This window comes from Metopolophium dirhodum, chromosome 9, assembly GCF_019925205.1.
Source record: "Metopolophium dirhodum isolate CAU chromosome 9, ASM1992520v1, whole genome shotgun sequence".
Classification (NCBI taxonomy): Eukaryota; Metazoa; Arthropoda; class Insecta; order Hemiptera; family Aphididae; genus Metopolophium; species Metopolophium dirhodum.
In genome coordinates, this window is record NC_083568.1 from 18902026 (window position 1) to 18922615 (window position 20590).

Here is a 20590-nt window from a genome sequence, read left to right on the forward strand (position 1 = left end):
ATGCAATTTTGTTTTATCGATGCCAGTTTTTTACAAATTGCATTCCATTTTTTTAAATGCCTATTTAATTTTTGCACCCCCTAGTATGCGCCTGTATGACCAGTATTGGTTACACACTTACACCTAATGAAAATATGAATAATAAAACATAAAAATGTTTTCTATTAATCTATATTATTCTGTGAGCTAGTGAGTAGTTGTGAATGGGACTGCCGAGCCGCCGAGTGGGTAGGCCGTGACTCGACATGACTACAATAATTTTATTAGTTTTCTATAATTCTATGACTACAATGCTACTTAGGGCCAGTTGTACCGTCTACGGTTAAACTACGATTAAGCTTAATCAGCTGATAACAGATATTTAACCGTGCTAATTCGGCCGGTTAAACTCTGATTAACTTTAATCATAGACGGTACAACTGGCCCTTAGTACTTACTACTTAGTACTACCATTAAGTACTACACAGGGAGTTGGGAGTTCGGGAAATCCGGACTGTCAACATATTTTACGGATAATCTGATAATGATAATGGTACTAAACATATTTTCATCAATAAACCGTGGTAGTTTTATTTTCAATTTGCACTTTTTCCTCCATGATGTTGATATAGATAACGAATTAGGAATGTTCCAGAAATCACTAATCAAAATATTGTACATTTGTGCTTGTTCCTTGTGAAGTTAATTCTCTTAACTCTATCTCTATGTTATATTGTTGTATAGTAATAATACATTGCAGTACAGCATAGTCTATTATTCTATACTGTTAATTGTTAAAATTGTTAATTCGTAAGAAAATAATTATTCATTTTTAAATACTATTCTACCTCGTCAGAAAATAGTTGCGTCTTACAAATATCGTGTTTTAATTGATTTCACAGTTTTTTGCAGTTGAATAGATTATCCAATACCTTTGAACCGTGTACACCCAGTCAAAAGAATAATCTATCTATAATGGTTGATTATAGCAAGTGGAAGAATATTGAAGTATGTATATCTCGTCTTCTATAATTTTGGTTCATTCTTATGTTTAATGATTTTATGGTATAGGTGTCCGACGATGAAGATGAAACCCACCCTAATATTGACACACCATCATTGTTTCGTTGGAGGCATCAGGCCCGTGTTGAACGCATGGAGGATATAAAACGCGAACAACAAGAATTGGAAATTAAGAAGAAAACGTAAAATATTTCATTAAATTAACAATGTACAATAGTGATTTGTGGGTATATTATTGTTTTAGTTTTCAAGAAAAGTATGAACAAACCAAAAATCAGCTTTTGGCAGTTGGACAAGAAGGACAAAATAAAAAAGAACTGGAAGAAGCATTAAGTGCATTAAGTGTCGAAGAACAAGAATTAAAAAAACGAGAAGAAGAGTTCAAAGTTAAAGAAAAGGTATTGACATTTACTATTTATATTTTTACACATTTGTTTTTTTTTTATTGGAATATATCTTTCGACTAGGGGGTTTATCTGTAATTTTCTACTTTGTACTATTTCGCTAGACCATAAGATATAATATTATTATATAGATATATTCTATATAATTTTGCATTATTTTGCATTATACCCTTGAATTGTTACTCTTGATAATGTTATCAGTTGCTATGGTGACATAATTTGTTACTACTATTGCTGCATGCCTGATCGATCAACAATTGACCGAAAAATGATGAAAAGAAGTAACCTCTTGGAGCTTAGTAGGTGGTACCTACATTTGGTTTCAATGTGTTTCAGGCTTCATTATATATCTCTAACCTGGTCTAAAACATCCATCAACTTAAGTCATCTGTTTATAATATGTTTTTTTGAAAATGAAACACCAACGTGCAGGATGAGTATCTCTTTTATCGATAGGTGTTGCATTTGTTACCAATGACTTTTTAAAATTCAGTAAACTTGTGTTTCTAAAATATATTATCACAAGGTTAAAGTTACACTGATAAATGTCATTAAAAATAATATATCTCTTTAGATATATTTCTGAGACAGTAGATTCGTCTGATCTTTAACATTTCATCACTTAACACATGAATTACCATGTATATCCTTCTGAATTGCCTCTGCTCAATGATGGTGCCTGTATACTGTATAGTAATGTGTATATTAAATGTATAACATGCCATATTATTATCATCATCTTGTATTTTTTTTTATTCTAATCAAAATTATTTTTTAATTTCTTGTAATTCAAAAGACATGGTCATGATTTAATATTCCTAACGAGGGAATGGTTGTGATTTTGCCTTTATTAAATATTTTGATATTTTTCTCAACATTAATTTGTTGTGCTTACAAGCAAGTAGCTCGTAAAATAATCTAACGGCTATAATAAACAAAATTGTATTCGATATTTTGTATTAATATAATATTATGTATAATTTTAAATAGGTAATGCCATGGAATGTTGATACTATAAGTAAACCAGGGTTTACAAAGACGATCCTGAACACCCCCAAGGCTCCACCAACCGAAGAAAATATGACTGAAGAGGAGAAAGCTAAGCGATTAGAAACATTTATTAATGAAAATAAAAGTAAATTGAAAGTATTTGGTATGTTCAAAAAATATAAAGACAGTCAAGAGTATTTACAAAAAAATCCTCAACTTGTATGTGAAGACACGGCAAATTATTTGGTTATTTGGTGTATTGATTTACAAATGGAAGGCGTAAGTTCTGCTTGAAAATCATTATTTTTAACATATATTTATAGCAGTATTCCCCCCTAGAAATCAGATCTAATGGAACATGTAGCACATCAAACAATTTGTATGCAATATATTTTGGAACTGTCTAGACAACTAAGTATTGATCCAAGAGCATGCGTACAATCATTTTTTTCAAGGTATTTACTATGATTTATTTGTTATCCACCATACTGCCTAATATTTTTATATTTCTAACATTTAAATTGTATTATTAAAATATATTCTATGCTGTAATATTTAAAATTAATTTACTAATTTTATAGATTTTATATTTTAATTTGTATTTATCATGTTGTTATAGTTAATTAAGAAACTTGTATACTCTACAGTAAATTGAAATGTGCTATTGTAAAATTTATATTTATGCATAATTTAATCAAATTTAACTTTTTAGAATACAATTAGCTGAGAAACAGTACAAAGATTCTTTCGAGGAAGAACTTAATATGTTTAAAGACCGCATCCGAAAAAGAGCTGAGGAAAAGATCCGTATAGCTCAAGCTGAAATAGAAGAAGAAGAACGAAAAGCAAGAATAGGACCAGGTGGTCTTGATCCAGTTGAAGTTTTTGAGAGTCTTCCAGATGTAAGAAGTCTTTGGTAATCATAGGCAGTTAATAAGTAATTTATGTACAATGTTTGTTTTAGGAGTTGAAAAAATGTTTTGAATCGCAAGATATTCAGTTACTGCAAGATACAATTAAAAATATGAACCAAGAAGATGCTACTTATTACATGAAGCGCTGTGTAGATTCTGGATTATGGGTACCTGACGCTAATAAAGATAAGAGCAGTGCTGAAGACGATGATAAAACACAAGAAGAAAATATTTATTCTGAGATAAACAGCTCATAAAATAATCTTATATTATCCTATTCATTGATTAACTTATAATTATTAGATTATAATCATTTTTCTGGTTCTAAATTTATCTGTTTTACATACGACAAAATATGAAATACTTTTGGTTGCATTATAATAGTAAAACTAATTTTTTATATAATCAAATATTGTTTGTTAAGTGTTTATAATGATAATAATAATATAGAAATAGTATTTATAATATTATTTAAAACAATTTGTTCATTAAGATGTAAATAATTATCATTTTTTTTCATTTTTTTCCTTATCACTGCTTTTATCACATTCTTTTTGTAAAAATGGTAAAGGTATGGGTATGGGAATAGGTATTGGTATTGGTAACATAATAGGATATGGTACTAATATCATAGGTGGTGGTAGTAACGATGGTGGCAAGTTCAATGGGTAAAGTGGCGAAGGTGTCGGATCAGCATTTGTTGGTATGCTGCTATTTGTCGACTGGGATTGTGTGAATGCTGGTGACCTACATATCGGTGGTGTACAGTAAACTGGCGCATGTGGGGAAAATTTAGGGTAAACAGGTGGCATAGTGTCTTCGACTGTGGGTCTCTTGCGTTTTCGGTTTTGACGGTCAAAAAGTTTATTGGATATGCGTAGCTGAGGAACTGCCGGTCCAGGTGGTGGTGGGGAATGAGGCCTTTGAGGAGACGGTGACCGGTCTGGAAGTGGCGGTGAATGACAATCGCGTAGCCATAGGTCAGGTGTAATGAGTGGCAAGTTCGGCTCTAGGGTTTTACATAGGTTTTCTGGCAGCGACGTATTCTGTAGGTGAGGGTGCAACTCTAGCTGGGCTTGAGTTTCTTTGCAAAATATGTTCATTTTATACTGGTTCAGGCATTTATCACTGTGAATTTAAACATAGAGATTGCAATTATTTTACAATTACGCGGTGTTTTTGAAATAAAATCAAATTAAAAACTCTTTACGTTTGTCACCTGCAGAATTGTAGCTGATGATCGCCGTCTTGGAAATCTACACAGTTTACTGTGTGTCTGAGATGTCTACACCAGTCGCATGTCTTATTTCGTTTGAAATTGGCTCTACGGTAGTGTGAGAAACATTGTTCGGAACAAAACACTTTCTCATTGTCCGATTCTGCCGTGCGGAATGTAAACGCTTTGGCTATTAACGTTTTGTCACACCATCCGCATGTCATTTGCTGTACTGGTGAGTCTATTACAAAATACAAAAAATCGAATATTAATATGTACCATATAGATATTATATTCGGTACTGAACTAGTTGACCCCCGCTAAGAAAGTATTTCCCCGCCACTCACTATTCGTCACTACTCGGGTTTGGTTGACGCCCGCCACTTATTAAAATGTATAACAATGGTACGAAAAGTATTTAAAGCGTTTATCATATTGTAATTTATACATATGCATTAAGACTAAAAATTATATAAAATTCTTGTGGTTAAAATACAAATAAATAAATTAGTTAATTGTATATGAATAAATAAATCGTAAAAAGTAAAAAAAAATTATACAAAAAAATACAGCATTCATAAATTATGCGATGTCCTTTAGCATTTCATTAAACGGATCGCGTCGGTTTAATTTACATTGTCACATGAACTCTGCTAAATAAGAATCTAGGAAGTGTATCTTAGTCCCTCTTCGTTTCTTGTTGCTCCATTTAGCATTTCCCACATCCTCTCAATAATATGTGTGTGTCGTGTGCGAGCTCCAAGCATCCACTTATAGGATGTTAAGTTGTATTTGTGGTTTACTGTTGAGTGATTATAAAGGCCGTTTTATATACCTTACGGCTAACGTATATAATTTTCGTACCTTTTTTATCTGCAGTATATAACTTTTATAACAAATTGTTAGAACAACACATCACACATCACATCGACAACACGAGGTAAGTGGCAGGCGTCAAATAAACCTCAGTGGCGGGAATCAACTAGACCAGTACCTTATATTTTATTAAAATTTAAAAACTTGAAATTCGCTATTTTTCTGTCATGGCAGTTTTAAGAGGATGTCAGCGCACTATTTGTTTTTCTCTCTAGCCCACGCGCAACATAGACAAACGCATTTACGCAGAATCATTTTTCTATGTTTTTAAGTAATCTTAGAGTAATATCACCCATTACAAAAAAAATAGAGAATAATATTTTTGAGGGAATGACGTATTTATTTGTCTAAATATTGGCTCAAAACAATTTAAACATAATTTTAATTTACAAAAATTTTTTGTTTATTTTTTAAATCGAATAACAATAAAATATAAAATCGATATGTCATTCCCTCAAAAATTTTATTCTCTATCTTTTTTGTAATAGGTGATTTTATTCTAAGATTACCTACTTAAAAACATAGAAAATATTGCGTTAATGCGTTTTGTCTATGTTACGCGTAAACCAGAGAGAAAACAAATAGTGCGCTGACATCATCTTAAATAAAACTAAATAAATAAACTACTACAATCTGCAGTACCAGATCACAAACATATTATGACTAATAGTCCTAGTGAGAGGCGCGCTCAGGAATTTTTTTTTTTGGGGGGGGGAAGTTCAATTTTTTTTTAGCCGTATAAATTAAGTTTAGCGCCCACGTGAATTTTTCAATTTTTTTTTCGAAAACCTGTAGTACAACCAATTAAGAACCATGGTATAAAAATGAATTACCGGAAATCATTAGTTATTATGGTATAGCATTACGAAGTAACGCACAACGTTTTTAGCTTATGGCGATTATAATTAATTTTTGTTTTTGAAACCTAGGTAAAAAAATGTTTTAAATATCATGATGCAAAAATAATTCTGACACCCACCCATGGTGGTTTTACATAACAATCAAGGGATGTTTTCGATTTCGATTGTTCGAGCAAGCGCAGCGAGCGAGTGACCACGCCAGGTGTATATGGAAATACCAAAAATGTCAACTTTAAAATAAGTCTGACCGTCAAATTCAGACTTCCCTGACGTTTTCAGCATGCTTAACTACATGGACATACAATATAACAAAAAAAATTGAAATAAAAGGTTTTTCAGTAACACAGAAAAGTTCCAAACGCGCGGTAAACTATTGCGTTGTACGAATGCGTACACCAAAAATCGTGAACTTTGTAAGGCTATAAGTACCCATAACCAGGGCTTGAAATCGTTTTCAAAACCGACTTCAGAAACCGGTATAAACCGTTTTAACTTTTAAGACCGAAACCGAAAAAAATTGGATACCGGTATTAAAGTCAAAACTGAAACCGGAAAAAATTGGATACCGGTATTATAATTTAAAACCGAAACCGAAAAAAATTGGATACCTGTATAAAATTCAAAATTAAAACCGTAAAAAATTGGAAACCGGTATTAAATTCAAAACCGAAATCTGAAAAATTGGATATTGTTTTTTTTTATTTTAATTGACGTGTTTTTGAATACGTAAACTCCAATAATACGCAGAATAAATACTCATAATAAAATTGAGATCATAATTAAAATGTTGATAAACATTTCATTATTCGCAAAAGAAAATTGGAAACCGGTATACAAAACCGAAACCGAAATTTCTTAATACCTGTATTGCTAAGTTGAATTTGTGAATCCGATTTATCCAATACAGGTTACTAGATTAGATACTATTTAATGATTATATTTTTTTTTCAATTTAAATTAAGAACCTCTACCTTATTATAGATAAAACTGTCTTAAATATAAAAGAACAATATTATAAATTAAAATATATGATCTAAAATTTAGGTACCGTAATTTACCCCTGTAAATAACATGACGCGAGACGTGCGATTCCTATTTTAATAGTTACAACTTTTGAGGATACCGCTATAGGTAACTATACTAAAGCACTGCAGGACAATAGGTATTTTGATTCTAAAATCTATAGATAGAAAATTAAAGATTTAAATGTCAAACTTTGGACGGTACGATAAATATCCGGGGACAGAGTACAGAGCACATATTATTATTACTATATAGTCATATGGGAAGTTTAGCGCAGGTTACCGACGGGGTCAATTCATATATATTAATATATTATATTCCATTATTACACAAGCGTTGAGCGGTGATACCTATTGGCCATTACCTGTAATATATCGTGATGGTAGCTGCAGACGACTATTTGGTATACCTACAGTGTATATATGGTGTATACGGTATAGTTTAGGTCCTACACTATACACCACACTATAGTATGTATGTAATATATTTAATATAATATTGTAAACATATCATTGTAATCGGGAATTTGAAACTAACCCGGCAACACATGTTTAGGAGTTAGGACATAGGTACTATAGGTAGGTACAAGTGAACGTAGCGATTATTAACCCGTGCTGATTATTAACACACGCCCGGTACGCGCGGAATGATGCACACACTCGACTCGCATCGAGATGAGACGAGATGACCCTTATTTTCGTTATACGAGACATCCGAGAGCGCTTTTTACGCCCGAACGATATTGTATTACGACGAGACGACTATACAGACGAGTCTTTGTGTTAGACGCCGCGCCGCCGATTGGGTGTATATATATAAATTGTACCAAAGTGTACATATTAATATATTGTACGCACACACACATGGCGTTTAATATAATACGAACAAGCTACGTATGTTATTATAGTATATTATAATATATTGTAATATACGCGCTAGTCCTAGGCCGGAGTCGACTCGCACGCAGACTATAATATTATATTATTATGCGCTGACTTGAGACATTCTCTGTCGCGACCGAAAATAACTATATACGCAATATAACTACATACGTATAACCGCGGCATTTTACTACAACGCACTGACGGCGCCGTGTTATACTTATATACACTTATTATACACGACTTGTGATTTGTGCACATGTTGTATACCATATATATATATATATACACACCCAATACCGATAATATTATACGTAAAACATTACGCGCATGTATATAATATTATTATTATTATAATATATTATTTCCGTGCGAGCCGGCCCTGATCCCGTGCAGTACAGCGTAAAGTGTGTAGGTACTGTACACTAATATCATATTCTGACATCTGGCTCTTCAGACTTAATATACTGTGTGATTAATATGCAATATCAATCCTATGTATTATATGGTCGCTTATTTAGAACCATCGTGGCCAATCTAAGAAAATTCAAATTTGCGTTTTGTCAATGGATTTATGGATTTTTCAGATTTTTGTATCTTCAAATTAGTTTTGTGGTTAGCACGACATGTTATCTGTGAAAATGTTTATCTAATGTGCAAAATGCAAATATTTCACTATCAAAGGCAATCTCATGAATCCTTAGTAAAAATGTATTTTTAATAAAAATATCGTGGCATCCAAAAAACGAACAATTTCAGATATCACAAGTGAATCTTAAGTGTGAACATTAAACTATCGAGATCCGAGGCCATAGGTTTTAATAAAAATAACTTTTCAGAAAGACGCAGTTTACCTACACATTTAAGGATTAATAGTTGTTCAGCGGGATACCTACCATCGTTCAAAACAGTTTTTGGTTTCTCCTGAACAGATGGAAAAACACAGATTGACCGTGAATTATGATGGTTCTTAAATGACAATACATAATATTCTGATTATCTAATATCTAATATTCAAATTTTGATAGTTGTGTATATTTATCACGTATACAGAGGTGCCGAGTTATCTGGGCATTTGAATCGAGAAAAAATTGTTTCGCTTCGATCATCTCGCTGCGTCGTTGTGCAAATCTAACTAAAATTTGTATAGCTCTTATATTATAATCTGCTATGCATCAAAAATAAAGCTGTACTATTACATATCCACGTTTAAATAGAGTTTTTATTAATTTATAGTTAAAACTTAAAATTAATTCCTTCACATTTAGATCTGTTATAATAATCTATCCATTTCACTTCATAATAAACTTTATAATTTTCATCTAAATTTAATTTTGTTAATAAATGTCTGAATATACCTACAGAATGGTGTCGTGTGACAAATAGTAAGTATTCAGTAACATAATATAGAGTATCTTCGTACCCTTTTTAATTTAATTTTTAACTTAATAACAATTTAAATATTATACTAAATTATAAAAATAATTTCCATTATTAATCAACTATACCTAGCTTGATCGTTTCTTTTCCATTCGTCGACTAACATAAGACACAATATACCCGCCTATCACCAGTCAACGGACCTGTAGCATGTCAACTTACACCGAAAGTATTTTTAATACCGACGTTAAAACGTATACCCTACAGCATTAGAATTGGTTATACTAGGTAAGTTTTTATTAGGTTTATCATAGATTTAGTATAATTAGTATAATAAATATTAATATCTGTCTTTACTACCTATATCTACATTTAAAACAGACATAATATAACATAAAATGATAAATTAGATATAATCTTATACCTGTAATGCATTTTTTTTAGTCACTAAAAAAACGAATCTTATATAGACATATAGTTATTATAGTAGGTAAGCGTGTAGGTACGTATATAAATAGGCATACAATTTATTATTAATTATAAAATATAATAAATCAAATTACTCGACGTTGTTGGTGATTGTGGACTATTGTATTCGTCTGACGAAGTTTCTGGTTCCGTACTTTTTGAGCGACCTCGATATTTTTCTCTGAGCTTAACTAAATTCATACTTTGCAGCGAACAATCTTTGGAATTAATTTTGTCATATCCGTACCATCCGAGCATCTCGTTCATTGTGGTTTTCACATACTCCTATAAAATATTATATATATATTATTATATATACTATGACGTATGAACGTATTAAATGTAGAAAATCATGCTTGTTTTTCTTTAGTATTTTTACGTAATCTATTGAGCCAAGTTTTTTGTCTCTGTCTTAGTACAATCTAACAAATTATTGTTCACTATCTATATTCACCAATCAGCCGAAACGATATAATAATAATATTTAGCTGTAGTAAATACTATAAAAATTATTGTATACCTATGTAGGTATGTTACTTTCCTATTATTCAATAATTTAGAAATTCGCCTAAACGATCGGTTAATTTCTCGCCCAAACGATGTATGCTTTACTCAGGTAAATTTTGGGTTATTTGCCCGAATGAATGACGCTCATTTTGATACATCAGTGGTTTACCTAGGTTCTTCCACATAAGTGTAACATGCCGAAGTTTTATTTTAAATTTCGGTTCCTATAAACCTTATTATATATTGCAGATTTAATAATGCACTTGTATACTTTAAATAATTTGGATATTGCAATACATGTATTTTATAGTAATTAGTAATATAAAATAAATTATTTTACACGTATTACTTATTTAAAAAAAATAATAAAAACAGTAGTGAATTTTCTTTTTAATAGGGCATTATTATTAATATACCAACATTTTTTATATAATAAAACAAACTCCTATTTAATAAACATGAATATACGGTGAATTAAAAAAAATTAACAATATTTAATTGAACATTTTTAAAGTGATAATTTTAAGTGTTAGCAAATGTGTCCATAATATTCGATCATCTGAAATGTCAATATCTCTAAATATAGAGATATAATGTAAGTCCGACAAGTCTTGAATCTGAAACTAAATTTTTGAGGTAGGTATTTAGTCTTCACAAAGAAGAAAAACTCCTTTCAACAGTAGTAGTTGATACCGGTAGAACTGATACTAATATAAAGTAATAATAACTTGCAGCTAAACATAATAATTGTAAACAATTTTTGGTCTAAAAAATATGTCTGAACGGTCAAGTTTCGAATGTTAATTCTTTCAAAACACATGAAGTACACTGGCCCACTAGCCAGTGGCGTAGCCCCCAGGGGCTATAACCTTCCACTCACCTCTGAAATTTTAAGAAAATATAAAAATCAATTCTATTATCTATGAAAGGTACTAAAAATACAAATTTGTATAGCCGTATACAGGAACCGAAACCTAAAATAAAACCTCGACACCAGTATGCTAAACTTATGAGTTATGCGGGAGACCCGAATTAAACCAACTCTGTGTAAATACATTATCAGCCCCTCCTCCCCCTCCGAAAAAAATCCTGGCTACGACACTGTTACTATACTTATAGCTACGAATAGTATTCGCTAACGCGAAAGTTTTTTTTTATGTACCTATATACTTATGTGATAAGTGCTCATTTATTGATCAATCGATTAGTAAGTATGAATATTAGAAAGCATCGCGTAAACTAAGGTGGTGCACGCAGTAATATAAAGTGGCAGGGGTGAGGCAAAGTCAAATAAAACACCACATATATAATATATTTTAAATTGTTCATGATATGATAACGATTAGTAATTAAATAAACTATAATAGTTAAAACTAAAAAATGGCCTGGCATAGTGGCATGGTTCTGTGTGGTATGTGCGCACCGCAAGGCCAAGTTTAGGAATTTGGCGCCCAGTGACAACAAAAAAAACCATGAACTCAATTATACGAAAACAATTTATTAATTTTTGTATTATTTTTGAAATAAAACAAATTTGTACGTTAAAAAAATGATAAGTTAAACAATATCAATTTTCTTCCAGGATTGTGACTAGGACAATTCTTGAATTATATTTACCATCATAATTAATGTTCTAGGTTATATGACTTTCAATATTTAATACGGCTACAGCATATATGCTTCAATAATAATGGTAATATGTATTATAATAATAAATAATTATGGTAACAAATCAAAAAATATAAAAATAATATATTAACTGTAGGAAATAAATTAATGTAGTGGATTAAATCTATGGAAATAGCTAAAGTAAGCTCTCTCAAAATCAACCAACCGGTTATATATATCGAGTAAAATATATATATATCGACTTCGACTGCCGTAGTTACACGGTTTTGCAATCCGTGGTTGACACAATATTTACTTCCAAAAACGTAAATGTATAATTATACCTACTCATATCACTATATCAGCAATCACATTATTAACAAAAATGCTAACAATTTAAAAAATATTTTTGTAACTTTAAGTTAAACATTCATGTAACATATTATACCGGGAAGTTTTTTTTATGAAACGATCTATAAAGTAATTATTTACAATAGGTATGCGTAAGTGCTGTACGATGGGTATTGGGTATTGATAGTTGATTTTTGGCGGGCGAAGAGGGTTTCCATTAAAATCACTATTATTGACAATAATAGTGGTGGGGCATGGGCGCATGTCGTCAACGGCTTTGCCATCCTGAAGTTATAAGTTAGAACTAAGGCGCGGATTTTTATGTAAATACATAATTTAATTTAATGCGAATTTCACAATTCTGATTTAAATTAAACACATTTCATTACACCCTGAATAAAATGATTTTTTTTTTTAAAAATATTTCACGTTTTTTAATAGGTACACAATTTTGCCAAAAATAAGAACATAAATATTTACGTATTTTGACTTTTTTATTTTATAAAAATCCGCGCCCTACACTAGTATACAACTGTATGCCGTTCACCTAACCTGCTCGCACGCGTAGTTATATGTTTTATGTACCTACCTAATTTTATGCGTATGAAATATTTTATGCACCTACTATTATTATTGTTTATATTTCGAAATATTCAAAAGTTAACTTTACGTTGTATACACGAACCTACGACACTACTATATACATACGGATTATTATAATTTACTGGCAGTTCACATATGCGGGTTCACATAAATAATTTCGTCTGGACTTCTTGAAATAACATTTGAGTGGTATACCTCGTACCTGTATAATATATAATAATATGTACCTATACAATAATAATACGCATCATGCGTGTGTGCAGTTATAAATGAGAGACAAAAATGGATTGATTAAAAGCTGTTCTCGTTTTTCCACAGACATTTATACCGTGCTCCGCTGCCGCCGGGGTGGTATTGGGTGACGCACAAAGGACGGATAATGATAGCTATAGTGTGGATATCGGGTGAAATAATGAAATATAATGTGTAACTGTAAACCCTAAAGTGAGGACACAATAATGTGATGTACACCTATATATAAATACATATTACATTATATACATATACGAACAGTATATTATATGTATGCGTTTATCAGTCACACACACACACACACACACGCACACACACACACTGTTTGGCCAGAAAATATGAAATATAGCATGTAGACAATATTATATATCTGTATATATATAAATAAAACTCGTTTATTTAATATAAAGAGTGCCAAAATTGAGTTCTTTATCACCTATTCGATTAATGGTATTAATATTTTATGATTACCTATGGTATAATGTTCTGCGTTCATAATATTTATCATATATTATTAGGTATTTACACGACTCCATACATTATTTTATATTTTATAAGTACAAGCAATTAAGATTATGCCACCCACTATACTACTTATAAAAATTTTTTTATACCTATACATTGAAATCATACTCGGAGGGAAGCAGTATTATATATCATATATAGGTAATAGGTAGGTCGTAGGTAGGTATAGGTAGGTATAGGTACGTGGACCTTAGCTATGTGTCCAACAAATCACGGTAAAAAAGTCCGAAGTAAAAAAGTCCTAGGGAAAAAAGTCCGGTATACACTATACATATTTATAAAAATAATAATATACATAATATATTATAATGATTTCTAAGTTTAATTAAGTGGTAACTATTGTTAAGACTTTTAATTAATTTTGTCAGGTAAATCATTTAGTTACAATTTATATCTAATTGGAACGTTTGATTATGTATCACATTGTATTATTCCTTTTACCTAATTATATGTACTGGACTCTTTATGCTTAGGAATTTTTACCGTTGACTTTTTATGCCTAGAACTTTTGAAACCAAGGACTCATTTACTCGGACTTTTTTTCCTAGGATTTATTACCTCGGACTTTTTGGTAGTATACCGTTTCCCACTGCACTGTAGTTATATCTAATATATCTGAACATAATATATTGTTAAAATACAACTATACAAGTACAAAACTATATATATATAAATAAATTGTTAAATTACATAAACTTAAATAAGTATTTTAATATGTTAAATGAACATTTTGGTATCAGTGATGGAAATGCGATTAATTTATTTTATTGTTTGAAACAAATCAAGGAAATAATAGCACTTCACCATTTCCTTTTAACTTTCATAATAATATAATGTTTGTACAACTTACTTACATTTATGAACACAATATCATAAGGAATAAATCATATGTTTTGGAATGAATCCAAATTCCGATGAAAAATTATAATTCAAAATAATTTGTTGTAGGTACCTACTATATTATATACACGAAATGTTTCAAATATTGCATATAATATGGTTTTATAAACATGGTAATTTGTATAATATACTCAATGACAAGGATCATCACCTATGGGCTATGACACAACAGAACGACTCCCCCTGGTATTTTTGAATAATGTATTAATAATGATATATTATTTTTAATGTATTATAATTATTTAAGAAAACAGAACCCTTGGTCGTATGGCCAATTGGGAATTTCTGCATATTACATATTAAAATATTGTAAAACATTTTTACATTTTTAGATTATATTTTTAATCAATGTTGTTATAATTTATTATGACCAGTATAACTGCTCGTTAGCCAATTTAGGAAACATTCGATTTCTCAGCCGGATTACATTGGATTGAATCTGGACGTTTAAACAGACAGGGCTGCCTAAGGAATATTTTTTACTTCATAATAACTAGGCCTCTAAAATGAAAATTCACTATTAATTTTAGAGAGCCATTTAAAATGAAATTATAAATGCATTCTTTCTGATTTATAGTATTTATTGTAGTAATTTCTTAAACCACTACAGCTGTCAGCTAGTGTGCGATTGCCAGTTACTTATCAAAAGAAATATTAGGATAAATTTTCAACATAATTTTATAGGTATAGGTAGGTATAGTTTTATAGGTATTTTATCATCACTTGTTAAGCCTGGTACTCACGATGATAGTAAAACGTAATATTCTTATTAATATTAAAGAAGTACTTAATAGAGTAATTATTAAAAACGTAAAGGAAAATGAGATTTATTATTAAATTATTTTACTATACAAGTACTGAAGTACATATAATATCCATATAGCCATATATAGGTATTGTATTGTAAGTAAGTAGTCACATAAGTGGGTACTTGACATAAATGGTATTATCTTTATACAAAATTGTATTATTCATATAACTATAACAATATGAGGGTATAAACATTTAGAAATCTCAAAAATGTATACGTAGGTATATGATCTTCATGTTGAAGACGTCTATTCGATATCTGTACCAACTATGATATTTGAGTTATGGGCCAATGTATGTGGTTCGACGAAATATGGTCACATCGCAGTGGTCTTATTTCATGACGCCTGTGTGTGTATATCCCCCCCACCCAACAATACTGCATAATATTATATACCCATATACTAAGTATACGTTGGCACCCGTCCTGTACTCCTGTGCCGCCTCCGCCGCCGCCATAAATCATGCCACCCTCGATCGCCTGGGCAATTTTACCCGACCACGGCTATAATAATATATCTACATAATATAATAGGTATACCCACCTCGGCTCGTCATCGTCGTCGCGACAGGATATATTGCGGGATAGCCCGCGACCGTGCAGCAGCTATGCGTCTATAGCAGACGTAAAGTGTGGCGAACGGACGGACTACGCTCGTCGTGTCGGTAACTCGATAGCAGTGTCAGTTTGCACGCCTTTAAGCCCCTCACCGCCACCGCTTCCCATTCCGTCATCGCCGCCTCGTGTATCGCGCGCGCCAAGGAGAGAAATCCGATATGCATATATATACGCGTATTTATACATATATAATATGTATGTATATATATGCACACGATCTATTGCTCGGGATGCCGCCGCGCCGCCGTCTTTCGATCAATTTTACATCACGTCGTCATCGTAGGCGAGGTGTTGGGGTGAGGGGGACAAAAACGCGGGAAAAATTAGAACGGACGTGCGGCGTAACTGCGAAGGCAATTTTATTATGTTAAACTGTAAAATACATCGAACACGAGTACCTATATAGCCTATAGGTATATATTATACAGGTTAGGTACTCGTGTATATTGCACTATAGTACCATCACTCGGTAAGCTACTGCAGCAGGGTCTTCCAAATTTCATGTGACGGTAGATCACTCCGGTGTGAAATATATTTAAATTAGGGAAAACTGACCTGTGCGAGAACGATTTGGAATCATCATAATACGAATATATCATATTGTAATGAGGTTAACATTTGATAATACAGTTAATTAATTAATAAAGGCAAATTCTAGGGGTAACTTTTAAGAATGGTACATATTTTAAATTTTATTCATTTAAATGTTTAATAAAAAATCGGGAAATCGCTTTGTTGTATATAAGGTGTCGAGTGTTTATCATCATTGAGTAGGTCACAGTAGATAATATGAATTATGAATGTATTAAATTTGAATACAACGATAGATCATTGTACACGAATATACAATGACAGATCATTGTTACAAATATGTGATGAAAAACGATTCTGCAGAGCGAACACCGTCTTCAGAACCTATATTTCTAAGGATATTTTACTTTAGGTATACTATATATTTATGCTGCTATATTATATTAGTAATTTAAATTAATATATTTCCTATATTATTATTGTATATAATATTACTATTTGTTAATACACTTTCGAGGCACCGTAGAAGGTAGGATGGCAATGAATAAATTCGTATAGCTTAAAAGTGGTCCAAATATTTTGAAAATTTCGTTGTGCATAGATATAAATCATAATATAAGAAATGTCGGAAAGTATAAATTCCCTACCAATAATATTTTAATATTAATATTTGGTGAAAAATCCAAGTCTCTATTATTCAGTTTGAATTACAACAAAGAAACAAAATTGATTTTGTTGAAAACTGGTTTTGTAATTTAAATTCTCCCATAATTTATTTTTCGTTTTTCTAGATTATTTTAAAAGCATTGGGAATTTTTTATTTTTGACCCCCCCCCCCCCTAAATTATAAAAAGATCCAATTTGCTACAAAAAACACCAAACTCAATGTTTAAAATTTAAGCAGCTCCATTTAGTGTTTCAAAAAAGGACGTCAGACATAAAAATAATAATTTAAAAAAAAACACATTATTGTAAAACCAATAGATATTATTCACATTATTCATGATTCGTCGTTCAGCTCAGAATCTAAAATACTGATATTTCATTACATTGAATCGATGTCTTCATTCAAGTTTTATTTTAGTTTTTTTTTATTAATTATTGATGACCCTATTATATAAAATCAAAGGCCTTTATGATGTTATTTATGCAAATCCACAGTTTTTGACAAATTGGTACAATATTTTGCACATGTATTTTTTGTTCTCTCGTGCGGGTCGTGCCTCGTAGACTACTATTCATCCCGGAATTCAATCACTAAATCTAAATGTTGGCTCATATATGATTTTTTTCGGCTCACGAAGAAAAATATTCTGATTTGTTACATGAAATTAAATATTACCTATGCTGTCTTTCAAAAAATTGAAAATTAAAAAGTAAAAACAATAAAAATACGTAAAAAATATGTATCTTTTCAAAAATGTTGTATTGTATAATGCCTGTAAATTATAATAAAAAAATGTTAATACACTTTTCAAGATTCTGCAGTACATACATTTCTTGGATTTGTACTTAGTAAACACATTACAATTTAAACTATTATAATAGGTGAAACTAGTAGTTCACACCATTATCACAAGTCCTAGGCTCATAGGCCATATAATAACTATAAGGTTTTCTGAGAAGTGTATTTTTAATTTTATATATATCGTATAGGTACCCAAACGTAAACTTAGGTATTTCAGCATTCAAACTGTTAAAAAAGTATTATTAAAAAGTTTCGTTATTGTTTAAAACAAAAATAACTATAGTGTAAGTACCTAATAATATGGAAATAGTTCTAATGAGGTGTATAATGTTACCACCTTTTTCAAAAGAGAAGGTAATAGTAAACTAATCAATCTAAATATTGACTTAATACGCATAATATATTCCAATAATTATTAATTATAATACATATAAAAAATTATGTAAATTTTCAATTGATCTTAAAAGTGTGACACATATAATATATTATTATATACCTACGAGAATTGTATAAATTGGCATTAGTATATTGAACACAGATTTGTCTATTTTTAGGATTTACTTCTCATTGGATTTACAGTAATTTTAAGACGTTCGGTTAGGCAATGTAATACTATTATAGTGTGCAACTTCAAAGCTCTATTTATAATTTGTTTGTAGTTAGTGTTTCACGCTAGACTATACTGTCCACGTGTTGCATTAAAACAGATGCGCTGCAGTATAGGGACCTATGTTCGAAAAAAAAGTTGTATCGATGAATTAAGGTCAAGGCAAATATGTAGGCACATTAAATTAACTAATAATGTCACTACCTATATAATATTAGTAAATATAGAAGGTTCGGATTTCAATAACGATAACAATTTAATATTACCTAGGTATATTGCACTATAGATTAGTGATTTATATTTTTAAGTAGACACATATTAATATATTATTGTAATTCAAATCAAACAAACTACATAATATAGTGTACGTTTATTTGTATATTATTTTAATCGTTTTCTGTTGCAGTAAATATTAAACAATTCACGCATATAATGGCAGGAAAGCGGAAAATTTAAGTAAAATAGTGAAGTTGACATACACGTGTTGTGGGCAAAAGAAACTGCCTATAGAAAAAAAGACGACACGCGATACCGGTAAACACTATCAATCATATCGTATTGGTAGTATATTATGCACATGTGTTAACTTTATTACTATATTATTATACCATAATATAGATGATGGCAATCTATATGACGTGATACTCACTGCTTAGTGCTTATATATATATTTTACTTATGCCTATTGCTTATACAGTACACATTAACACACAGGTCACAGATAAATATATATATATGAACGTCACGTAAAAATATGTTTGTGAAATTTGTTTATTGCACTATGCAATAGTGCAATATCGAAATGCGAGTTTTCACATAGTGCAGTTGCCAGGTTCTATACATATACAGCAGTTTTGTACTGTTAAGTGCAATACATATGTACAATAATATCTATAGGTATACCTATATAGATACATAAACACAATGTATACTATAATTTATAAATTATTCTATAATACCTATCTATATACAGTATACACTATATCATACGATAGTATATTAAAGATAAACAACGCGCGTAAACAAACGATTAATAAATTATTTCGTCACATTCGAACTATATAGGTACCTATATTTACGTACTTTGATCTCTTCGTCCGGCGTTTCGTTTTTCACCAACCCTGCTTTGGAGTCCGTCGCATCTTTTCGAATGTTTCTGTTCATCTCTCGCCGTGGAAACTGCAATGATCAATTCGCTCTGAAATCGATCGATCGATCAGCTGCAGGTACAGGACGACGACGACGACGACGACGACAGACGAGTGCGAATCCTGAGGCGCCGTGGTATATAATATTTATTTTTTCAAACTCATGCATGCATAAAATATTCTGCTATTTAATTATATTTATCACTAGGTGTTATAATATAATATTTATATATGTGCTGAAAATAAACGTACACCACGGTATTATCGTTTTCGAAAGCGTGCAGATGATTATTTCGGACGTCAACCAGTGGTGACGGCGGCGGTGTTTGTTGTGTCGAAAAGCGAGGCCGAGGGAGGAGGAAACCTACTCGACAGTATAATATTATATTATGAAAACGCCGCGACCAGCTTAGATGATGGCTGTACACGGTATAATGTGGTGGTCGCGCGAGCCCGACGGTATGTTATGATGTCGGGAAACCGGCGCGCGTCGCGTGGCGTTCGGGCGCGTAATAGTGTAAACGCGGACTTTCGAGGCTTAACCGACTTATAAATAGGCGTTCACCGGGCTAAGCCAGGGTGGGTCGGCCTCGGTTTCGTGACGAACGGCGGTCGACGAGTGGGATAAATACATCGCGATAGTCGTC

The 20590-nt window shown here is 31.3% G+C and overlaps 2 protein-coding genes across 4 annotated transcripts; one reads left to right on the top strand and one right to left on the bottom strand.

The window, feature by feature from the left end:
* The first annotated feature begins 646 nt into the window (after positions 1–646).
* On the top strand, positions 647–3819 carry LOC132952136 (hsp90 co-chaperone Cdc37). The gene is made up of 8 exons (XM_061024310.1): positions 647–789; positions 882–987; positions 1051–1184; positions 1247–1400; positions 2397–2675; positions 2736–2851; positions 3109–3298; positions 3361–3819. The coding sequence occupies exons 2-8, from the start codon at positions 955–957 to the stop codon at positions 3565–3567; spliced, it is 1113 nt and encodes a 370-aa protein (XP_060880293.1). The 5' UTR covers positions 647–789; positions 882–954; the 3' UTR covers positions 3568–3819.
* Positions 3500–20481, bottom strand: LOC132952135 (sine oculis-binding protein homolog B). Of its 3 annotated transcripts, XM_061024308.1 has the most exons (5): positions 20196–20481; positions 19879–20124; positions 10110–10299; positions 4530–4767; positions 3500–4438 (listed from the first exon to the last, which is right to left on the bottom strand). In XM_061024308.1, exons 2-5 carry the CDS (start codon positions 19957–19959, stop codon positions 3817–3819), a joined length of 1131 nt encoding a protein of 376 aa, XP_060880291.1. In that variant the 5' UTR covers positions 19960–20124; positions 20196–20481; the 3' UTR covers positions 3500–3816. The 3 variants fall into 3 exon arrangements, with proteins under 3 accessions (XP_060880291.1, XP_060880290.1, XP_060880292.1); XM_061024307.1 differs by having other exon boundaries at positions 19879–20481; XM_061024309.1 differs by lacking the exons at positions 19879–20124; positions 20196–20481 and adding an exon at positions 16116–16256.
* Positions 20482–20590: the final 109 nt, after the last annotated feature.